Below are 16736 nucleotides of genomic sequence, written 5' to 3'. Positions count from 1 at the left end.
AGCACAAACATTCCCTTCCCTAGCAACTCCATTCGCGTCTCAACATTTCTTTGATCAGCAGGATTAGGCTTAGATGGGGGCTGTCTGCATGTTCGCTTTCAAATTTCAATGGGGGTCAAGCTTGCCTTGGAGTCCTAATCAAGAATAAAATTCCTGCATCCTGTATCCCAAACCAAATCGCCCATAATTCTGTCGTGACATTGCTAGATAGGCCAGGGCTAATAGAAAAACCTTTAATCCATCTTTCTTGGTCATTTCTTAACAAACCTCCAGCACCAGCTCTTCCCGGGTTGCCACTTGCAGCTCCATCCATGTTAAGTTTTACCCACCCTTCAGGGGGTTTACACCAAGATATCATTACAGTTTCTTTAGCTGATTGACTCTGCTGGCGGCCAATTGCTTTCTGCGCAAATTCAGCCTGTGCTAGCATGGCATTAACAGCGGTCCCCAACTTCTCTCGGCTACCTGAAAGGCAGAATTGATTCCTAGGTGCCCATGCTAGATACCAATGCAATTCTGTCTTCTTTGAGGTTCCAGTCAGTCCAATCCTTCAAAAAAATTTTTTTTTTTTACACTCCTCCCATCTGTTCGGGTGAACCAAATGGAAAAAATTACGGTACATGATTAAAACGTTTTTTAGGATAACAGAAGGTCGATATCTCTTGTACAACTAATGAACCGGTTACTGATTTAGGAGTCCAGAGTCGCACTTTTTTTCTTTGTTTCTGATGATGGCCGATGCTAAGGAATTTAACTAATTAATGGAACAACAAGATAGATGAAAGGAGAATGAACTCGCTTCTCTTAAACCTAGAGATTGATTCGAGTGCTAGTCGACTGAGCTAAACCTAGAGAGTGATTCCAGTACTGCCAGCCGTAGACCGTGTTCTTAAATTGATCCATACGCTGATCATATTTTGTTATACTCATAACCACAGATTCTCGGCTAGCCGACCCGCAAATTGATAGACCACGACCATGTTCTTTTAGTATCCATCTACTAGTTTTGATGAATCATATTTGTTATTTGAAGCTCAGATTTGCAGTCATAACTAAAATGTAGATCTCATGGAAAGAATATCTGAATTCTGTTTAACAAATATTACTAGTAAAATTGCCCGTACGTGATGCAGTTTTTAATTTCTTTGTCATTCTTTTGCCTCTACAACTTGGACGTGATACATGTAAAAGGTATCAAACAAAACCATTGGCTGAATTTCAGCAACATCGATCTAAGGTGTTGCAGATGCACCAAGGAGGTGGTATTAGGTTTGTTTACAAGTAAAGGTATCCACTAGGGAGAATGGATGTTTATTTCCCTCCAAGCTCCAGCAACTCTATCTTCTCCCGTATCTCTGTCATTATTGATCAAACTTTTGTGATGACAACATTATTGGCTGAATTTTAACAACATCTAATTAAGGTGTAGCAAACGTACGAGGAGGAGGTATTGCGCTTTGAACTTTATGTTTGTTTCTTTTTTTGGCTCAAATCTGTCAGGAAGATGCTTCAAGTCACCTAAATATCAACGACATGCACAAACGAAGTAGGGGTCCCATCTAATTAGTTACTCTTATTAACTAGTTTTGTGTTTATAGTTCAACATCAAGTAGGCAACGCCAACTTCAAAAGGAATTTCAGGCCCTGCACTTCCCTGATATTTAGTACGCGGAAGAAAATAAGAGCAAAGACTCGAATTAATCCATCAAAGTTGAGTCTATACGGCCATGTCAAACCATCCGCTGCTAGAGTCACCCTGGCTCCATCGTAGAAGACGTGCAAGCTGCTCACTTGTTGCTAGCCTACGACTATAGAGTCTACCCGCCCAAAAAATTTTCCACAATTTCGTGTTGTCGTTGATTGACTTTGATATTTTATTTTTCGTGAACCCATCGCTTAAAATTATACGAACAAACATTTTGGTTTAGCCAAATCAACATTAACACGACGATTTCTTGATAATCAAACTTTTTTTTTTGGGTCACTTTCTATAATTTCTTTCCCTTTTCCATCTCCAACAAAGTGCAAGATAGTACCACTACTGGAAACAAAAAAAATCACATGTACAAGCCTAATAAAGCCACCACCATCAATACCGTACATCTGTCTATTTTAATTAGCACAAACATTAAGTTGTGCTATTTTCACTGGTACCTAAGCTATACGACCCTCATTAAGAAAAGTAAACGACTGATTATAAAACCAAAGTGGGGCAGAAAACCCAAGGCAAAAAAAAAAAAAAAAAAAAATCTTCTTGTGATGGAGATTTGTACGGGGATTAATAATGGATGCGTTTTTGTTAGACTTTGAGGTCAAATAGTTTTCCAAATTTTGAAGCCTTCAAGGGGTGTAACAATAGTTTAGACAAATCGCATGGCCTTAAACGTCATTAACCCCAAAACGAACTCTAAATTCCACAGCTCAAACATCGCTGAGTCACAGTAGAGAGCGAGGTCCATGCGAAGCATATATCCGTCTCTTCAGCTCTTTCTTTTTATACACTAAATTTCTCCGTTCATATATATTAACACAGATCATGGAAAAATCTGGTAATATGTCTATTAAGCGCCATTTTAGTCCTGAGAAACGATGGTTACTGGGCACAACAGTTGTCTGCTTATTTGGTGGAGCGCTGTTTCTTGCGGCTTATGTAAGCATACCGGAGACTCCCCTTTTCTGCAAATCCATGCCGGGCTTCTTGGCAAAAGGTTCATACTCGGATGAGACGCTCCAGCGCAACGCTATTGTCCACTACGCCACATCTCGCGTAGTCCCGCAACAATCACTGGACGAGATCCGAGTTTCCTTTGACGTCCTCAAAGCTAAGTCCCCATGCAACTTCCTAGTCTTCGGACTCGGCCACGATTCCCTCATGTGGGCTTCACTCAATCCGGGTGGTACAACGTTATTCCTAGAAGAAGATCCCAAGTGGGTCGACACAGTTCTCAAGGACGCACCGTATCTTCGTGCCCACACGGTCAAGTACCGGACTAAACTCTCCGAGGCCGATGATCTCCTGAAACAGTACCCGTCCCAACCGGAGTGTTCTGCTGAGAAACCGTTCCTCCGCGGAAACACGAAGTGCAAGTTGGCGCTGAATATGTTGCCGTGGGAAGTTTATAACAAGGAGTGGGACCTGATCATGATTGATGCCCCGAGAGGGTATTTTGCGGAGGCGCCGGGGCGGATGGCCGCGATATATTCAGCGGCTGTTATGGCAAGGAATAGGAAGGGATCGGGAGTGACGCATGTGTTCTTGCACGACGTAGATCGAAAGGTGGAGAAAGTTTATGCAGAAACGTTTCTGTGTCGTAAAAATCGTGTCAAGTCCGTCGGAAGGCTTTGGCATTTTGAGATACCTCCCGCCACAGATTCCAACCCACAGTTTTGCTAGAATATACTGGATCAAGTTCGCATTGGATAATTACGCCTAATAATTTAATAAAACAAGAATTCCACCAGTTAGTTGTGGTGATAATCTCAATCAAATTAAGTTAGATATGTAGATTTGGCATGCAATACATATAGTAATTGATATTTAGCGAACTTTTTGTTTATCCCATCTGGTTTTTTAATTTTTGAAGAACTTATGGTATCGAGTGCTGATACTTTGTTTTGTTTTGTTTTTTTTCCTTAAATAAAAAGGGTCTTTGAGAAGGTGATTAAATCTGGTGGAAATCGTCATCTTATTCACGTTCAATGACCTTTTGGGCTCTTCTCATTTACTGTTTGGTGTTTCGCTTCTTGCTCGTGCGTCTAAGATTCTAGTAGGAACTGCATGTTATCGGGGTTATTGTTCACGCAAATTACGATAAAGAAGTGTCGGATCACATCCTCCGCCGTGAGTCATGCATGGCCTGTCGAGAGTCTTGAGACTTGATGGAGATTAATAAGACTGAAAGTGAAGCTAAATTTTCTTCCATTAATTAAAGCACTAATTAATTGTTGACCGAGTTACCAATGTTCAACCACAAAATGTCAAATATTGGGGCTGATTTTATGAGCTGTTTTAACGCAGTAGACTAATTAGTTGGTAATATGGTAGGTAGACGGGAGGCTTAGGACACCAAACAGTAGAAGTAAGAAGTATGATGGTAAATTTACTGAAAAAAAAAGAGAGAAAGAAAAAGAAGCAACGTTATATTCACATGGAAATCAATCCTAATAGCATCGTCATTGACACAGGTGCTTTTCTTCCTCAATTCAATGATCGATGCTCCACCTTTTCTAGCTCAAGAATCGCTTTGGTTTTTTGCTTATTTGAACATTAAACTTAGCGTTAATTTCACATACCTCCCCTGAGGCTTTTGACAATAGCAGAAAGTTCCCTTCAAGTTCTAAAAATTACACCTACCTCCCCTATTTTCACTATTTAAGAAACATTCTAGACCCAAAAAGCTATACTTTTTCTCAAAATTTCTATAGTGCCCTTAAGTTATGATTCACAACGAAAATGTAAAGGAAAAAAGAAAGGTTCATAGTCTCTATTTCATTTATCTTTACTTGCTATTACTATTATTTACCCATCAATATCAAAAACATCATTAAATAAACACTTATCTTTGTTATAATATTCATTTTTTACCTAAAAATTTCTAATGCAAACTATTGTATTAATTATAAACGCTACATTAGATACCCAAAAGTTTACTTATAAATCTCATATTAATATCATATTTTATTTAATATATAACAATATTCATCAATATTCCTAAATTTCAATTCCATGGCTGCCACCTTTTTAATACAAAATAATCTAAATCATTACTACTAATATCAATATCCAATATACTCTATTGGCACGGAGTTCAAAATAAATCAAATTCTCTTTATAGGAATAAAATTAATAATTGTAAATCAAAAATAGAAACACAATACAATTATAAATATATACCAATAACACTTTTTTTCATGGTAACTATAACAGTATAACCTATATTTAGTTCTTTTTTCACTTCCTATCCTTAATTTTTATTATTTTTATCACTGTCACTATTTTCATCTTCATCTAATTTGTTAATAAAGTAGCACTCAATTTGCCATTGAACAATTTCAATTTGCTAATGGTTATCAAAATTAGAAACAAAAATGGCGGAAAGGAAACTATTTAATAATAATAAAAAATTGAGAAATAGATACCAGATATGTAAGCATTGGTGGTTTGGTATGTATGGTAATTTTTTTAATGGTGACGATACACATTTGGTTGATAATAATAAATAAAATGAGTTTAAAAGGAAAATAAATGTAAGAAGAAAATGATAGATAGTTAAATGGGAAAGATAGGTTGAATTATTGTTTGATAATATATGAGAGAGCTTTAATATTTGATAGAGTTTTTCAATGAGTTGACAATTAATGAAGGGCATTCTTGCCTTTTTATCACGCCAAAGGAGGTTTTTGTAATTATGTAAACCTCCAAGGAGTCGAGTGAAATTGTCGAAAACCTCAGGGTAGGTTTTTGAAATTATCCCTTAAACTTAAATAGATGCTATTGTCATTTTCCCTCAAGTGCCCTCAAGTGCATTTATGGCGTACAAGTCACCTGTATTAGTGTATCATTTCAATATTGACATTTTATAGAATTGGGCGTGTTTGGATAACATGATTTTCAAGAAAAAAATTCAAATTTTGTTTTGCTTGCATCATACACACAATTTTTAATTACAATTTTATTTCACATGTATCACATCACAAAAAATGTTACAGCAATTATTTCAAATAATCTCCTATCCAATTGCCCCGTTTGGATTGCATTTTCCATGACTTTCCATGAAAAAATTACTGTAGCGATTTGATATATGTGAGGGAAAAAGGTAATAGGAAAATGTGATCACAAAAAATGACGCAATTTTTCGGCAGAAAATGACAATCCAAACAGGGATGCATATCTCAAGATGAATCTTGTTGAGGTAATAATTTGTAAAAACATGACGTCACTCGGTCTTGTATAAGAAGCTACTCTTAGTTGTAATTTTTGTCGACTGCACCTCCTGCTATTAACTGTCGAAATGATAGAGTGAAATAAAGTCCAACCTCAAATAGGTGGACAAAGGCTTACAGTACACGTTAGGGGTGATGCTGTATTGAAAGTACTGTCAAGTATTGTATTAAATAATTAAAACATAAATTATGATAATACATACACATGCACACATACACGAAATGACTAATATATGCTTGACATTTTTTGAACTTAGTGTTTGATCTTGAGTCGAGTTTTTCGAGTTCGATAAGACTCGGCATTGTTTCTGAATCCTTATCGAGTCAAGTTTAAGTTTGGGCTCCCTGACTTATTCGAATTCGAGTTTGAACTCGAGTAGTACTTATACTTTTTGAGTTCGATCTTGAGTATGGTGCTACTTGAGGTTAACTCAACTTGACAGCACCCTTAGTACATGTCTTCTACTCTAAGATACAACAAGAATAGTTTGTAATCTCGGATTGTATCTATGAAAAGTCCCTAGTAGTCCTCATCTATATGTGCAATGTTTTGAATATTGGATTGGATTGATCGGTTCAATCGGTTGAACCTCGAATCGACCATGTTTCCAGTCAAATTCAATAAAAAAAATTCAAAGAATTTATTGAATCGGTTAAACTCGATTAAGAATCGGTTGAACCGGTAAAAACTGGGAGGTTCAACCAATTTTTATTAAGTTTTTATTTTCTAACCTAAATATTTTAGTTTGATTCAAAATTTTTAATACTAAAATAAATTAAAAATTTATTAAACCTTTGAATCGGGGTTGAACTAATTGAATTGCAAATCGGAAGGTTTTCTGATTCACTCTCCGGTGCGAGTTTAAAAACATTATACAACGACTAAGAATAGTTTTGGTTTGAATAGCTTAAAAAAAAATAGAGAGAGAGAGAGGGAGAGAGAGAGAGAGAGGAATCAAGGATGGTGTTGGTTTAGCTGGAAATTGGAACTCATCAAAATTTTCGAAACTATTGACCATCCGAAGGAAAAATTCGAAAGGGATACAAGAACACGTAGAAATTTGTGGCAATTTCTGTCGGAGTAGCTTTCAATTTGCTTGTCGCGAGATGATCATTTTCGACTATTCAAAAACGTGATGCATATTTTGATCTGACGCAATAAATTTGAGATAAGGCACCGGTTCTAGGGGCAAAGTGTCATTAAATAAAATATAGCTGCAATACAGCGACTTGTTCCTGCTAGACAGAGACCAGTGGCCTTGCTGCTGATCAACGCTTTATAAGCGTGCAAAATTGCTGCCTTCACCAGTTGTTCACCACTTTTAACTTTAATATGCCTATGTACCTGAATAAGCCGCTCGTAAAAACCATCTTTTGTTAGGTTGTTTCTGCTCTGTGATTAAGAACTCCGAAGAGATTGAAAATTTGTTATGTTTTTAGAGGAAGACGAATGGAAAATTCTGTAGTCCAAGTCAAAATAATTTGGTTTCATAGGTGCTAATTGTCTTCTTGGTGCCAGAGCATTTACTAAAATATAAGATACAGGTTCCAAGGTTTTACTGCTTTTGGTCCAGAGTCGGGGCAGCTGCAGCACAAAATTCCCAAAAAATTGGAGTACATGGTAGAGGAAAAACAAAAGAAGAGAAAGGAAAAAGGGTTTATTTGTCCAAATCTTACAAGCGTATCAGGGTTGCTTAAAGTCAAAGTCCAATGCGGAAATACTAATCCACTGAGTGATCGAGGAAGTTCGCATATTAAATGTGCTGGTAGACCGTACAACATTATACTTTAAAGTTCAGACATAAAATGTCAGTAAGAGAATACAGCCTGTGAAAGCAAAGCGCACGTTTTGGTTCTCCCTCTCTGAATGTTTCAAAGACTCAGCTGAGACTGATACGATTTGGTCGATCGGGACGAGATGATTTCAAAATAATAAATCGCTGAAAATTCGACTGAGACATTTTCAAAATGGATAGAAACAGTCGAGTCGTTCCGAATCAACTCGAATTTTATTATTTTTGCTAATTTTTTAATTATTTTTAATTATCATTTTTAAATAATTTTTAGAATATTAAATATTTCAAAATTTTGCGTCTCGCCAAAATCGCGATTAATATATCGAGATCGATGTGAAATGGTTCGGGCCATGATCGCAACCGCTACCATGGCTTTGAACCATGTCTATGATGGGAGTTTTTTCTAGCGAACAACGATCTTATCGGGTACTATTGAAAATATGTCTTACAACTATGGTTCGAAGACTCGGTCGAGTCATCACCGTCTCGGTCTAGTCCGAGACGAGACTGCGACGAAACGATACCGAGATACTTAACTCGTCGAGACGTCACCGTGAAGAGTTGAAATGGTCGAGTCATACCGAGTCACTTCGAGTCATTCCGAGTCAACTTAAAATTTTATTATTTTTACTAATTTTTAAATTATTTTTATTTATCATATTTTTTTATAATTTTTTAAATATTAAATATTTCAAAAATTCACATTGATGTAGAACGGTCCAGACCGCGACCGCGACCTTGAACCATGCTTATTACACGTAACGTGGACTGACTCTAAAGAACGTGACAGCCAATAAGCTGCATGATCCGGAGGGGAAGTTACTGGGACGGGAATTGAATATTCAGAATGGGCGCCGCAATACTTTCCAATAGCTTGAACCAATACGCTGCTCCAATACCAAATCCCGCTGTTTGTGCACCTCGATCTGCCCCTTTTGGCAGTCATGACGAGCTCAAGCATTTTTGGACTTTGGTAATCCTACAAAACAAGGGGACTGCTGTTCACAAATTAGATCATGGTTTCAAGACAGCAGGGATCATGTATATATAACTACGAGGAACTTGATAACAACTCAAAAAAGGGATTGATCATCACGGTCTCAAAGTTTGAAGGACCTCTGGATTCATGGGATAACATAACAAGAAACTGTTTATGTTGCAAGCAACTGTTTATTTAACGCATCTGGAAATAAGGCAGGCAATGATAACAAGAAACTGCTCTTTGTTTCGCCCCTCATAGAAAGAGCGGATAGTCTAATCATTTTACAACGACTCCTCGTTCTCGGAAATAAGTAAAATGGTACACAGCTGGTTTCTTCCTCGCACCACTTACAAAAAGTCATCCAGGAGCTGCTGCTAAGCTGAAGGTGCTGAGGTGTCGAATGATTTTCTTCTTACTAAGAGGCAAGTGATTCTGGACGGCTGAGGATGTGTACTCTCAACTGTACATAACACAAAATCAGGCCTGTGTAGCGCAAGGGTTAGCCGATCTTTCCCAAAATCCAATGCAGTTGCATCAAAAAGTACATGCCAAGAATTCCTATGTGCTTCCGAGATCCAATGCATCGAGTGACGGGTGTCGTTAACATAAGCAGGGTAAGCAAAAAGACCTTTTGGATTGTATTTGCACTTTCTCCTGAAGTACTGGCTAAGCTGTGAACCCTTAATCCTCAAGTCCAACCAAGTCTCTGGTGCTGCGATAGTCTTAGAGTCCTTGGATGCGACATATGTCCTTATGGAATCAGTTTCTTCTCCAAGGATGGTCATATAGTAGTTCCCTCTGAAGAAAGGGTACGACTCTCCTATCAGCATGGTGGCTTCTTTGACGGTAGGAGCGAAAAGAACCAAGTATTCTTCTTCTTTTAGCCCACACTGCTGCAAGGCTCGATTACGAACTTGTATTTCAGGGATTGAAATAAAATTCCCCTGAAGAGAAGTCTTCTTGTTGAGGATGTCAAGTAATCTTGAGGGCTCCAGTTGCTTTCTGTCCAAATCAGTGGTAGAACTGCCAAAAGAAGGCGAAGATGAGTCCCTTGCGCCGATGTTCTTGGGGGACTTTCCCCTGCCGTCCTCAAGCATGTTCTCTGAAGACTCTTCGTTGACGCAGATTTTGTACGGATCAATCTCGTCTCCTTCTTCCACGAGGCCATTGGAGTACTCAGGATACTTTGCAAAGACATATTGCTGTACATATTGCATTTCGCTGGGCGTAATTGGTCCTGACCATCTTAGATCAAGGCCATGGAGTGTGGAAATTGCTTCGGCTACCAAGTGAGCTGGAATTACTGCATGTGCTTTCTGTTTTATCATTGGACGCACAATCAAGAATCATCATTTTATCAAAGTGAGAATCCAACACCGGAACATCTAACAATAAAACCCCGGGAAAAGCACTTAATCTATATGGAATATGGAAAGAAAGAATAAGCCCTTAACTTGCCTTGATCACCATGCTGGCTGGTCTGCTTTGATTTGGTGACCTTGTTTCTCCAAATTCATTGTCTAACACATCCTATAGCATTGTACAAAACAATCTATGAATCAGAATCCAAACAATTTTTTGAAAGTTTGTTTTGGAAAATGAGAAAGAAGTAATTCTACCTTGTACTCTCCACTTAAACGACATGGAGTTCCCTGATCTTCAAAGCTTCCCATGTTTAATTTGCTCAACATGCATTAGAAAATCAAAAGGAAGTTAATAACAGGGAAGAAAAGGAAGGGAAGCAAAATAACCAACAAGTTTTTATCTCTGCACAGACATCACCTGATGCTCAATTGGTCCTAATGATATTCACAGAGCACGCGACAAATAGAGAAAAGCCGACACTGACGACAACAGTGACCACATGACTTGGAAATGTACATGAAACAGTGATTGAACGTTAAATTTGTTTAGTGTTTTGTTCACAAATTATTGCTAAGAATGAGCCAAACCACTAAGAGTCTTGGCACATCAGATTACATAAGATTTAAGATCATCCTTCGCAACTAAGAGTTGACATCTTTAAGAGATCAAACCTCTGCTTTACATTTCTTTCAAGCTCAAAAAATGATTTCCTTGCATCATCTCATTTTTGTTTTTAAACCAAACTAATGCAAGCAAGACAAATTAAACGATTATTTGATGCACCCTTCTTTTTTGACAATTGGGATTGAATGGTGAAGGTACTTTTGCAATGTTCGCAGAATTAGACCTTCGTAAGTATGAATCTAGTCATGCTTGAATGGACGGATTAGAATAAAAAAAAAAAAAAAAGGATCGAATTCATCACAAATCATTGATCTAGACCAGGCGCCAAAATTCTCCACCAATTTACATATAATAATAGGGAAATTAATTTCATATTGAAGAAGATAAGCGACCAACAATAAATTAACATTGAAGCGATAGTGACCATTGGAGCATTTCAATACGTTAGCAGGCATAACGATGGACAGGTCCTACTTGGTGGGAGCAGGTCGGAATCTTTTGATGCTGACGACAATTTTCCAGGTCGCTTTGCATGAACCAGATTTGGCAATTAAAAAAAAAACAACATTAATATTATCAATTGGATAATTTATACTACTATCACTATTATATTAGACTTATCACGAAAACTATTATATTATTAAAAAAAAAAAGAAGAAAGAAATGGCAATGGACTTGTTGGTTCGGATGCCATTCTGAAACTTCATATCTGCTGTCCCGTCTTCAGGTCTCAAGAAAAGCCAAAAGAAAAAAAAAAGAAAAGAAAAGGTAAATCTGGGCCATTAATTAGATTTTCGTGCCTTGCCTTATGATATTTATGTGAAGACCACCACGAAAGCGAAGCACCTTTACACCAAAATGACAATTTTGACCGCGACGCATTTACTACTCTTGCATGCCATGCCAAATTGTCGTTTCACAAACGCTTGGGAAGAAGAAGAATACAATATTAAATTGAGCATGCATGCTTTTATCATCAGAACGCCAAAAACCAGACGCCAATACTGAAGAAGTTTCAAGCACCTCGCACACCCGACTTCTTTGATCTTTTCTTGTTCCTTTTACCCAATTTTTTTTTTTTTTTCATGTTCTTAAACACGCGACTTCAATCCAAAATTTGGGTTCTGTTTATCAATTTTACATCTTATGGACCAAATGATTCCATTTCTGTAAGCCGAGCAATAATCAGCATGGAAAGGAAAAATAAGGGCGAAGGTAGAGATTAATGAGAGAATTAGTGCACTATACGCGATACAGAGGTTAATTTGAATCCAATCTACAAAAAGTATTTCATCCTGTCATCTCTCCTCATGGCGTTGTATACAGCTTGGACCTGGATGCACAATCAAATCGAATCAAGTCATGTCGCTGATTAGTGCGTGAGCACGTAACATTACACATATCATCGCAAATAACAACTGCCAGGTTCTTTCTTTAGCCAACTGCTGTTGATTATTAAGAGTACAAAGCAACATGTGCTTTTTTCAGGCAGTAGAGTACACATACCAGTTGATTAACCATTACGAAGTTACTAGATTCTACATCTACAATAACCCAAAAAAAAAAAAAACCTACGCGTCTGAAAGCCTTCAAAGTCATTGACCAATCCTCATTGCTCAGACACAGCAAGAAGGTGTATCCACCAACATTTTTGAATCAAAGAATAGTTTATTTCACTGCACAAAGAAAATTTAAACACATATGCTGCGCATGCACACATACATACGTACGTATTTATGTATGTTGGTAGATAAAGAGAGAGAGAGAGAGTGACCTGCTCACTTGAAACAACTTGGACAGGTCCAATATTTACCGACACGTATTTGCCTCTAGAGGATAGTTTCTGCTTCACCTGACCCTGGATGCAGCAGGCAGAAACAGTTGATAACAAGAAATAACCAGAAAATTTTAGCAAAATTCTTTGTTAAAAAGTAAAAGCATGTGGAAAGTTCACAGTCCAAGCATTTAAAAAAAAAAAAAAGATTACTCAATCTTGGTTATTTTGGCCTAATGCCTTCTAATCGAACAAAATAAATTGGTAGTCATTGTAAGGGGCTTCACAAGAAAGACGGAAAACTAGCCCAAAAAACTACCAAAGAAGAATGGAAATGCTGGACTATCCTTTTGAAAACTCTCAAAATAAAACAAAAGTCCTACCTTCTAATTGAAACCAAAAATAGAAAAAAAAAAAAAACAGCAGAAAGGAAAGGATATTGCACTTGGGAAAGATGATTAATTCTGACATCTGACAGCTAAACTTAAACAGTAATAAGCATTTCTTTGCCTTTACCTTTCGTTTATTTGATTTTGCTAATCTTGAAATCTAGCTTGCAGTCAAATTCCAAAGGCCAAAGTGCAAAATGAACAAATAACAGTAAAGAGAAAGAAAGAACTGGCACATTAAGGCATACATGGAAGGGTTCATTTTATACAAGATCCGAAGAATATGTACTAGCAGAAATTAATTATCCATGTCACAAAGCAGAAATGACTAAGTAAACATTGTACCAAGGACCTAGTGTACTTATAATTTAGTTAGTGTGTCTCATTACTTTTGAAAAGGTTCATCTCAAAACCAAAAAAAATCAACGTAACTAAGAAAAATAAATTTTTCTATCAAACATTCCGCGAGATCTTTAAAAGTGAACCAAATTCTGCATAAATATCTGATTCTCTCCCTTCATACAGTCACTTTAGTTATTTTTTGGCAACCAGATATTTCGGGACTAACATCTAATGAGCTTATTCCCAGATAAACAAGTAGTAGTATAAAATTTTCATAATTTTTCAGCAGACCCTTCAACCATATTCAAGACCTTGTTCAGTTAGAGAAACACCATCCTAATCTCTCTTATACTTCAGCATGCAAGTTCAGAGTAATTTTATGAGTTGAAAAAATTGCAAACCACCTTTCATACTTCTTGTTACTTTTCTATTCTTAAGCTTCCAGGTTCTCATACCATAGTACAATCACCTTCTAGTCAGAACAGGAAAATCACAGGAAACAGAATCACTGCAGACATACATATAATGAGAAAAATGGCATCATCAGAGGTAATAGGTAATACTTCACTAACTTGTGAGTAATGCGCCAGCTGCAACAGTCTAAAAAAATCAACAGCTCAGATTGCCAACACACACCTCCTAACACTCAAAATTTAATCATATGGTAGACAGTTTATCAATTTTGATAAGCAAAGAGATGGCACACCACTTTAAGCATGAAATAAGCATTTCAGCTATTCAGCTTACAGGATGCTACCTAACCTTCTCACATTTGTGCCAACCTCAAATTAGGAAAAATCAAAGCTTAAAGTGCAATTCCCTCAGAGTATTTCAAGAATTACATCTCTTTACTAGAAATTTTGCACGAGTAGTGCAAGCAAGCATATCCATTCAACCATATGGGACCCTTTTTTCAATGTTCTGATTTTGTTGAATATATGAAGAACCAACCCAGGCTCTGATTTATCAAGTTATGTCTGCCAAAACCTGACTCCAAATCCATCAAACATTCAAATAGAAGAAGACACATTTTGATACACCAAGAAAAGAATAAAATTAGTAAAGTTTCAAATTAAATGAATAGTATTTTTATCACTTATCGTATAGATCATTGTCTTCATACTTTGAACATGACACAATAATTACTGAAGTCGAGCAAATAATGTCCTTCATCAAATTGGACTATGGGAGGAGTTGAACCCACTGCACATTAGATGCAGTTCATAAAACAGTATGCAGATTTCAGTCAACGATTTTAAACGGTATCCTCACGATTGTCTTAAATTGGTTTTCCATTCAAACCATTAAAATGCCATTTGCAGCATAATCCAGCTACTGTAAGCCACAGTATTCATGTCTGCTCCTCATCCTAAACACAAAGCTTGAATAGATAACCACAGAACCTCATGCTATATGATGTCTAGCAGATGAAACATTCTATTACCTCAGGTATTGGCTGTTGAATTACTGATTCTACAGCAACAACCATAGCCTGTACAAAATCATCACCTCCAGTTCCAATAGCTGTGAACCCTCGGACAGTTGGGTAGGAATTCACCTGTAAAGTAGGAAAATAGCATCATGCTCATCTCCAGAAATAGCCACAAGCAGGATACCAGCGCTGAACCTAATTTTCAAGTTCAATGAGCATCAATGGCCAAGCATTTTAAAATTCTTTATGTTAGAAAAAAAGCTAGTGAAACTACAAATCCTCTACTGTCTACATCTAAAAATCCTTGCATTACTTAAGAATGAGCTTAATGGACTTGTATCTTAGCTAAAATCCATCAGCTTGTTGGAAAGGTATTCATCGAAAATTGAGAAAATTTATCTTTTGCAACTCAAATGCACAAGTTGATACAGTACATGAGAAGAGCACTCAGGTTAACATACCTTCTTATCCAGAGCAAGCCACTCATTAGTTGAATCATCTGTTACTGTACCTCCAATGACCACATTTGTCGTTTGTCCTACCCTCCCTTCTGCCCTCGAAACTTCTGAATAGAATTGGATGAAACTTAGCAAGATATTCTTCACACACTATGTAATCTTCTAACAACTTGTAGGTATTCAATAATGCCTTGGGATTTCGGTAAGTGGAGGAAAGTGCAGTTGAGAATTGAGTAAAATAGGAAAGCCTACCAGTCCCCTAAAAACTTATCTAAAGAAGCACTCAGCTCGTATAGGGAAAGCCCGCTTCAGTCTTACAGTAAATGATTCATTATTATACGTGAAAACGATATTGAGGCAAACTGCAAATTGAAGTGAAGGCCGGTCCTTAAACACCATCCCAAGCAAAGGGGAGCACATTTTTTCCTATGCTTATAAGACAATGAAAGTTGTAGACCCTCCAGATAATATCCCAATTAACAACTCCCACAACACACATACAAACATATATTCATGACTATATTCTCTAGCCAGATATGGTGTTCAATAAAAGCTCTCAGATTGAACACACATGCTACTCTCCATAACAAGGCTCAGCTTAGCTCGTAATACGCAAATTTTGATCTTTATTGCACAACAATAATATCACTTACAGTTTCACATGGATAAATCACCATGGAAAATTTGCCCACTAAATACGATAATCTAAAAAGGACATGACTATCGGGGGAACAAGAAGGAAGTTCATAGCTGTACCTGAAATAGCCTTGAGAACAGCTTCTTGAGGGGGGTCTTGGTCTTGGTCATCTGCAGATGAAGGTGACGGGTTTCCATTATCGGAGCAATTGGGATGACGGGTTCTCCTCCCAATGCATAAATTTCGAGTCTTGGGAACATTACAGCCACATCTCAAATTAGTCGTTGGAATTTTTTGGGCTGGAAAGGAAAAAGATGTTAATTTTCCAGGCAAAGGTCGCCATGCTTCTGTCAATACAGTTCTGAACACAGTCCTGCACGCCATTTCCAAATTTGACTGAATTCTTCCGGTCGTTATTATTATTATTTTTTCGGATTTGCTGATTTATGTGTGCCTCAATCTGAAAAGTTCCCGAGATTAAGGGAAAAATGAGGCGATTCTTTCTTCTATGCCACAAGCATTATGAAACGGTTTATTTTATTAGGATGCTGATTTTTATTTTCAGTTCGCAACGTGGCTGCGCATCACTGTCCTCCGTCTCTAAAAGACAAAGCTGCCCTTGTTATTGTTGTGTGTGGGGCCTTTTTTTTTTTTTTTTTTTTAATTTTGTGAGTAACATGTAGTTCATACTAGAATTTGAGATTTTGGAATACTAAAATACTGCAATTAAAAGTTGCCTAACTTTAACTTTAATAAAAAATATTTGATCGTCAATAATAAAATGTATTGAAAACAAATGGTATGTAAAAAAGTAACCCTTAAGTATTCGCTTCAAATCTAAATTGATTTTTTGTTTGTAATAATATATAGATAGTAATATATGATATATAATATAAAATTTGAAGTTCAATATCATGGTAGCGTATCATTTTGAATTATTATGTATTTCTAATAACAATAAAACGTATAAAGACAAAGTGATATTCAATTTCTC

The 16736-nt window shown here is 36.9% G+C and overlaps 3 protein-coding genes across 5 annotated transcripts; 1 reads left to right on the top strand and 2 right to left on the bottom strand.

Annotated features, from left to right (window-relative positions):
- Positions 1-2372: 2372 nt before the first annotated feature.
- Positions 2373-3678, top strand: LOC113716608 (arabinogalactan O-methyltransferase 1). The gene has a single exon (XM_027241007.2). The coding sequence runs from the start codon at positions 2537-2539 to the stop codon at positions 3392-3394; it is 858 nt and encodes a 285-aa protein (XP_027096808.2). The 5' UTR covers positions 2373-2536; the 3' UTR covers positions 3395-3678.
- Positions 3679-8871: 5193 nt separating this feature from the next.
- LOC113715619 (uncharacterized) lies at positions 8872-10780 on the bottom strand. The gene is made up of 2 exons (XM_072070197.1): positions 10341-10780; positions 8872-10251 (listed from the first exon to the last, which is right to left on the bottom strand). The coding sequence occupies exon 2, from the start codon at positions 10047-10049 to the stop codon at positions 9096-9098; it is 954 nt and encodes a 317-aa protein (XP_071926298.1). The 5' UTR covers positions 10050-10251; positions 10341-10780; the 3' UTR covers positions 8872-9095.
- A 1123-nt stretch (positions 10781-11903) lies between these two features.
- On the bottom strand, positions 11904-16274 carry LOC113715759 (uncharacterized). Of its 3 annotated transcripts, none has more exons than XM_027240053.2 (5): positions 15862-16274; positions 15109-15209; positions 14660-14773; positions 12485-12568; positions 11904-12043 (listed from the first exon to the last, which is right to left on the bottom strand). In XM_027240053.2, the coding sequence occupies exons 1-5, from the start codon at positions 16124-16126 to the stop codon at positions 11987-11989; spliced, it is 621 nt and encodes a 206-aa protein (XP_027095854.1). In that variant the 5' UTR covers positions 16127-16274; the 3' UTR covers positions 11904-11986. The 3 variants fall into 3 exon arrangements, with proteins under 3 accessions (XP_027095854.1, XP_027095853.1, XP_027095855.1); XM_027240052.2 differs by having other exon boundaries at positions 15109-15212; positions 15862-16272; XM_027240054.2 differs by having other exon boundaries at positions 11999-12386; positions 15109-15212; positions 15862-16273.
- Positions 16275-16736: the final 462 nt, after the last annotated feature.

This window comes from Coffea arabica, chromosome 11c, assembly GCF_036785885.1.
Source record: "Coffea arabica cultivar ET-39 chromosome 11c, Coffea Arabica ET-39 HiFi, whole genome shotgun sequence".
In the NCBI taxonomy this organism is placed as follows: Eukaryota; Viridiplantae; Streptophyta; class Magnoliopsida; order Gentianales; family Rubiaceae; genus Coffea; species Coffea arabica.
The sequence above is the reverse complement of the archived record's forward strand: the minus strand, read 5'-3'. Positions and strand labels throughout refer to the sequence as shown.

What these genes read in the sequence shown, in the direction of transcription:
- LOC113716608 (XM_027241007.2), top strand. Translation starts at nt 2,537, where the DNA reads ATGGAAAAATCTGGTAATATGTCTATTAAGCGCCATTTTAGTCCTGAG.
- LOC113715619 (XM_072070197.1), bottom strand. Translation starts at nt 10,049, where the DNA reads ATGATAAAACAGAAAGCACATGCAGTAATTCCAGCTCACTTGGTAGCC.
- LOC113715759 (XM_027240052.2), bottom strand. Translation starts at nt 16,126, where the DNA reads ATGGCGTGCAGGACTGTGTTCAGAACTGTATTGACAGAAGCATGGCGA. An exon ending in TGTTCTCAAGGCTATTTCAG is followed by an intron (nt 15,213 to 15,861) that starts GTACAGCTATGA and finishes AATTCTATTCAG; the next exon opens with AAGTTTCGAGGGCAGAAGGG. An exon ending in GGCTTGCTCTGGATAAGAAG is followed by an intron (nt 14,774 to 15,108) that starts GTATGTTAACCT and finishes CCTACTTTACAG; the next exon opens with GTGAATTCCTACCCAACTGT.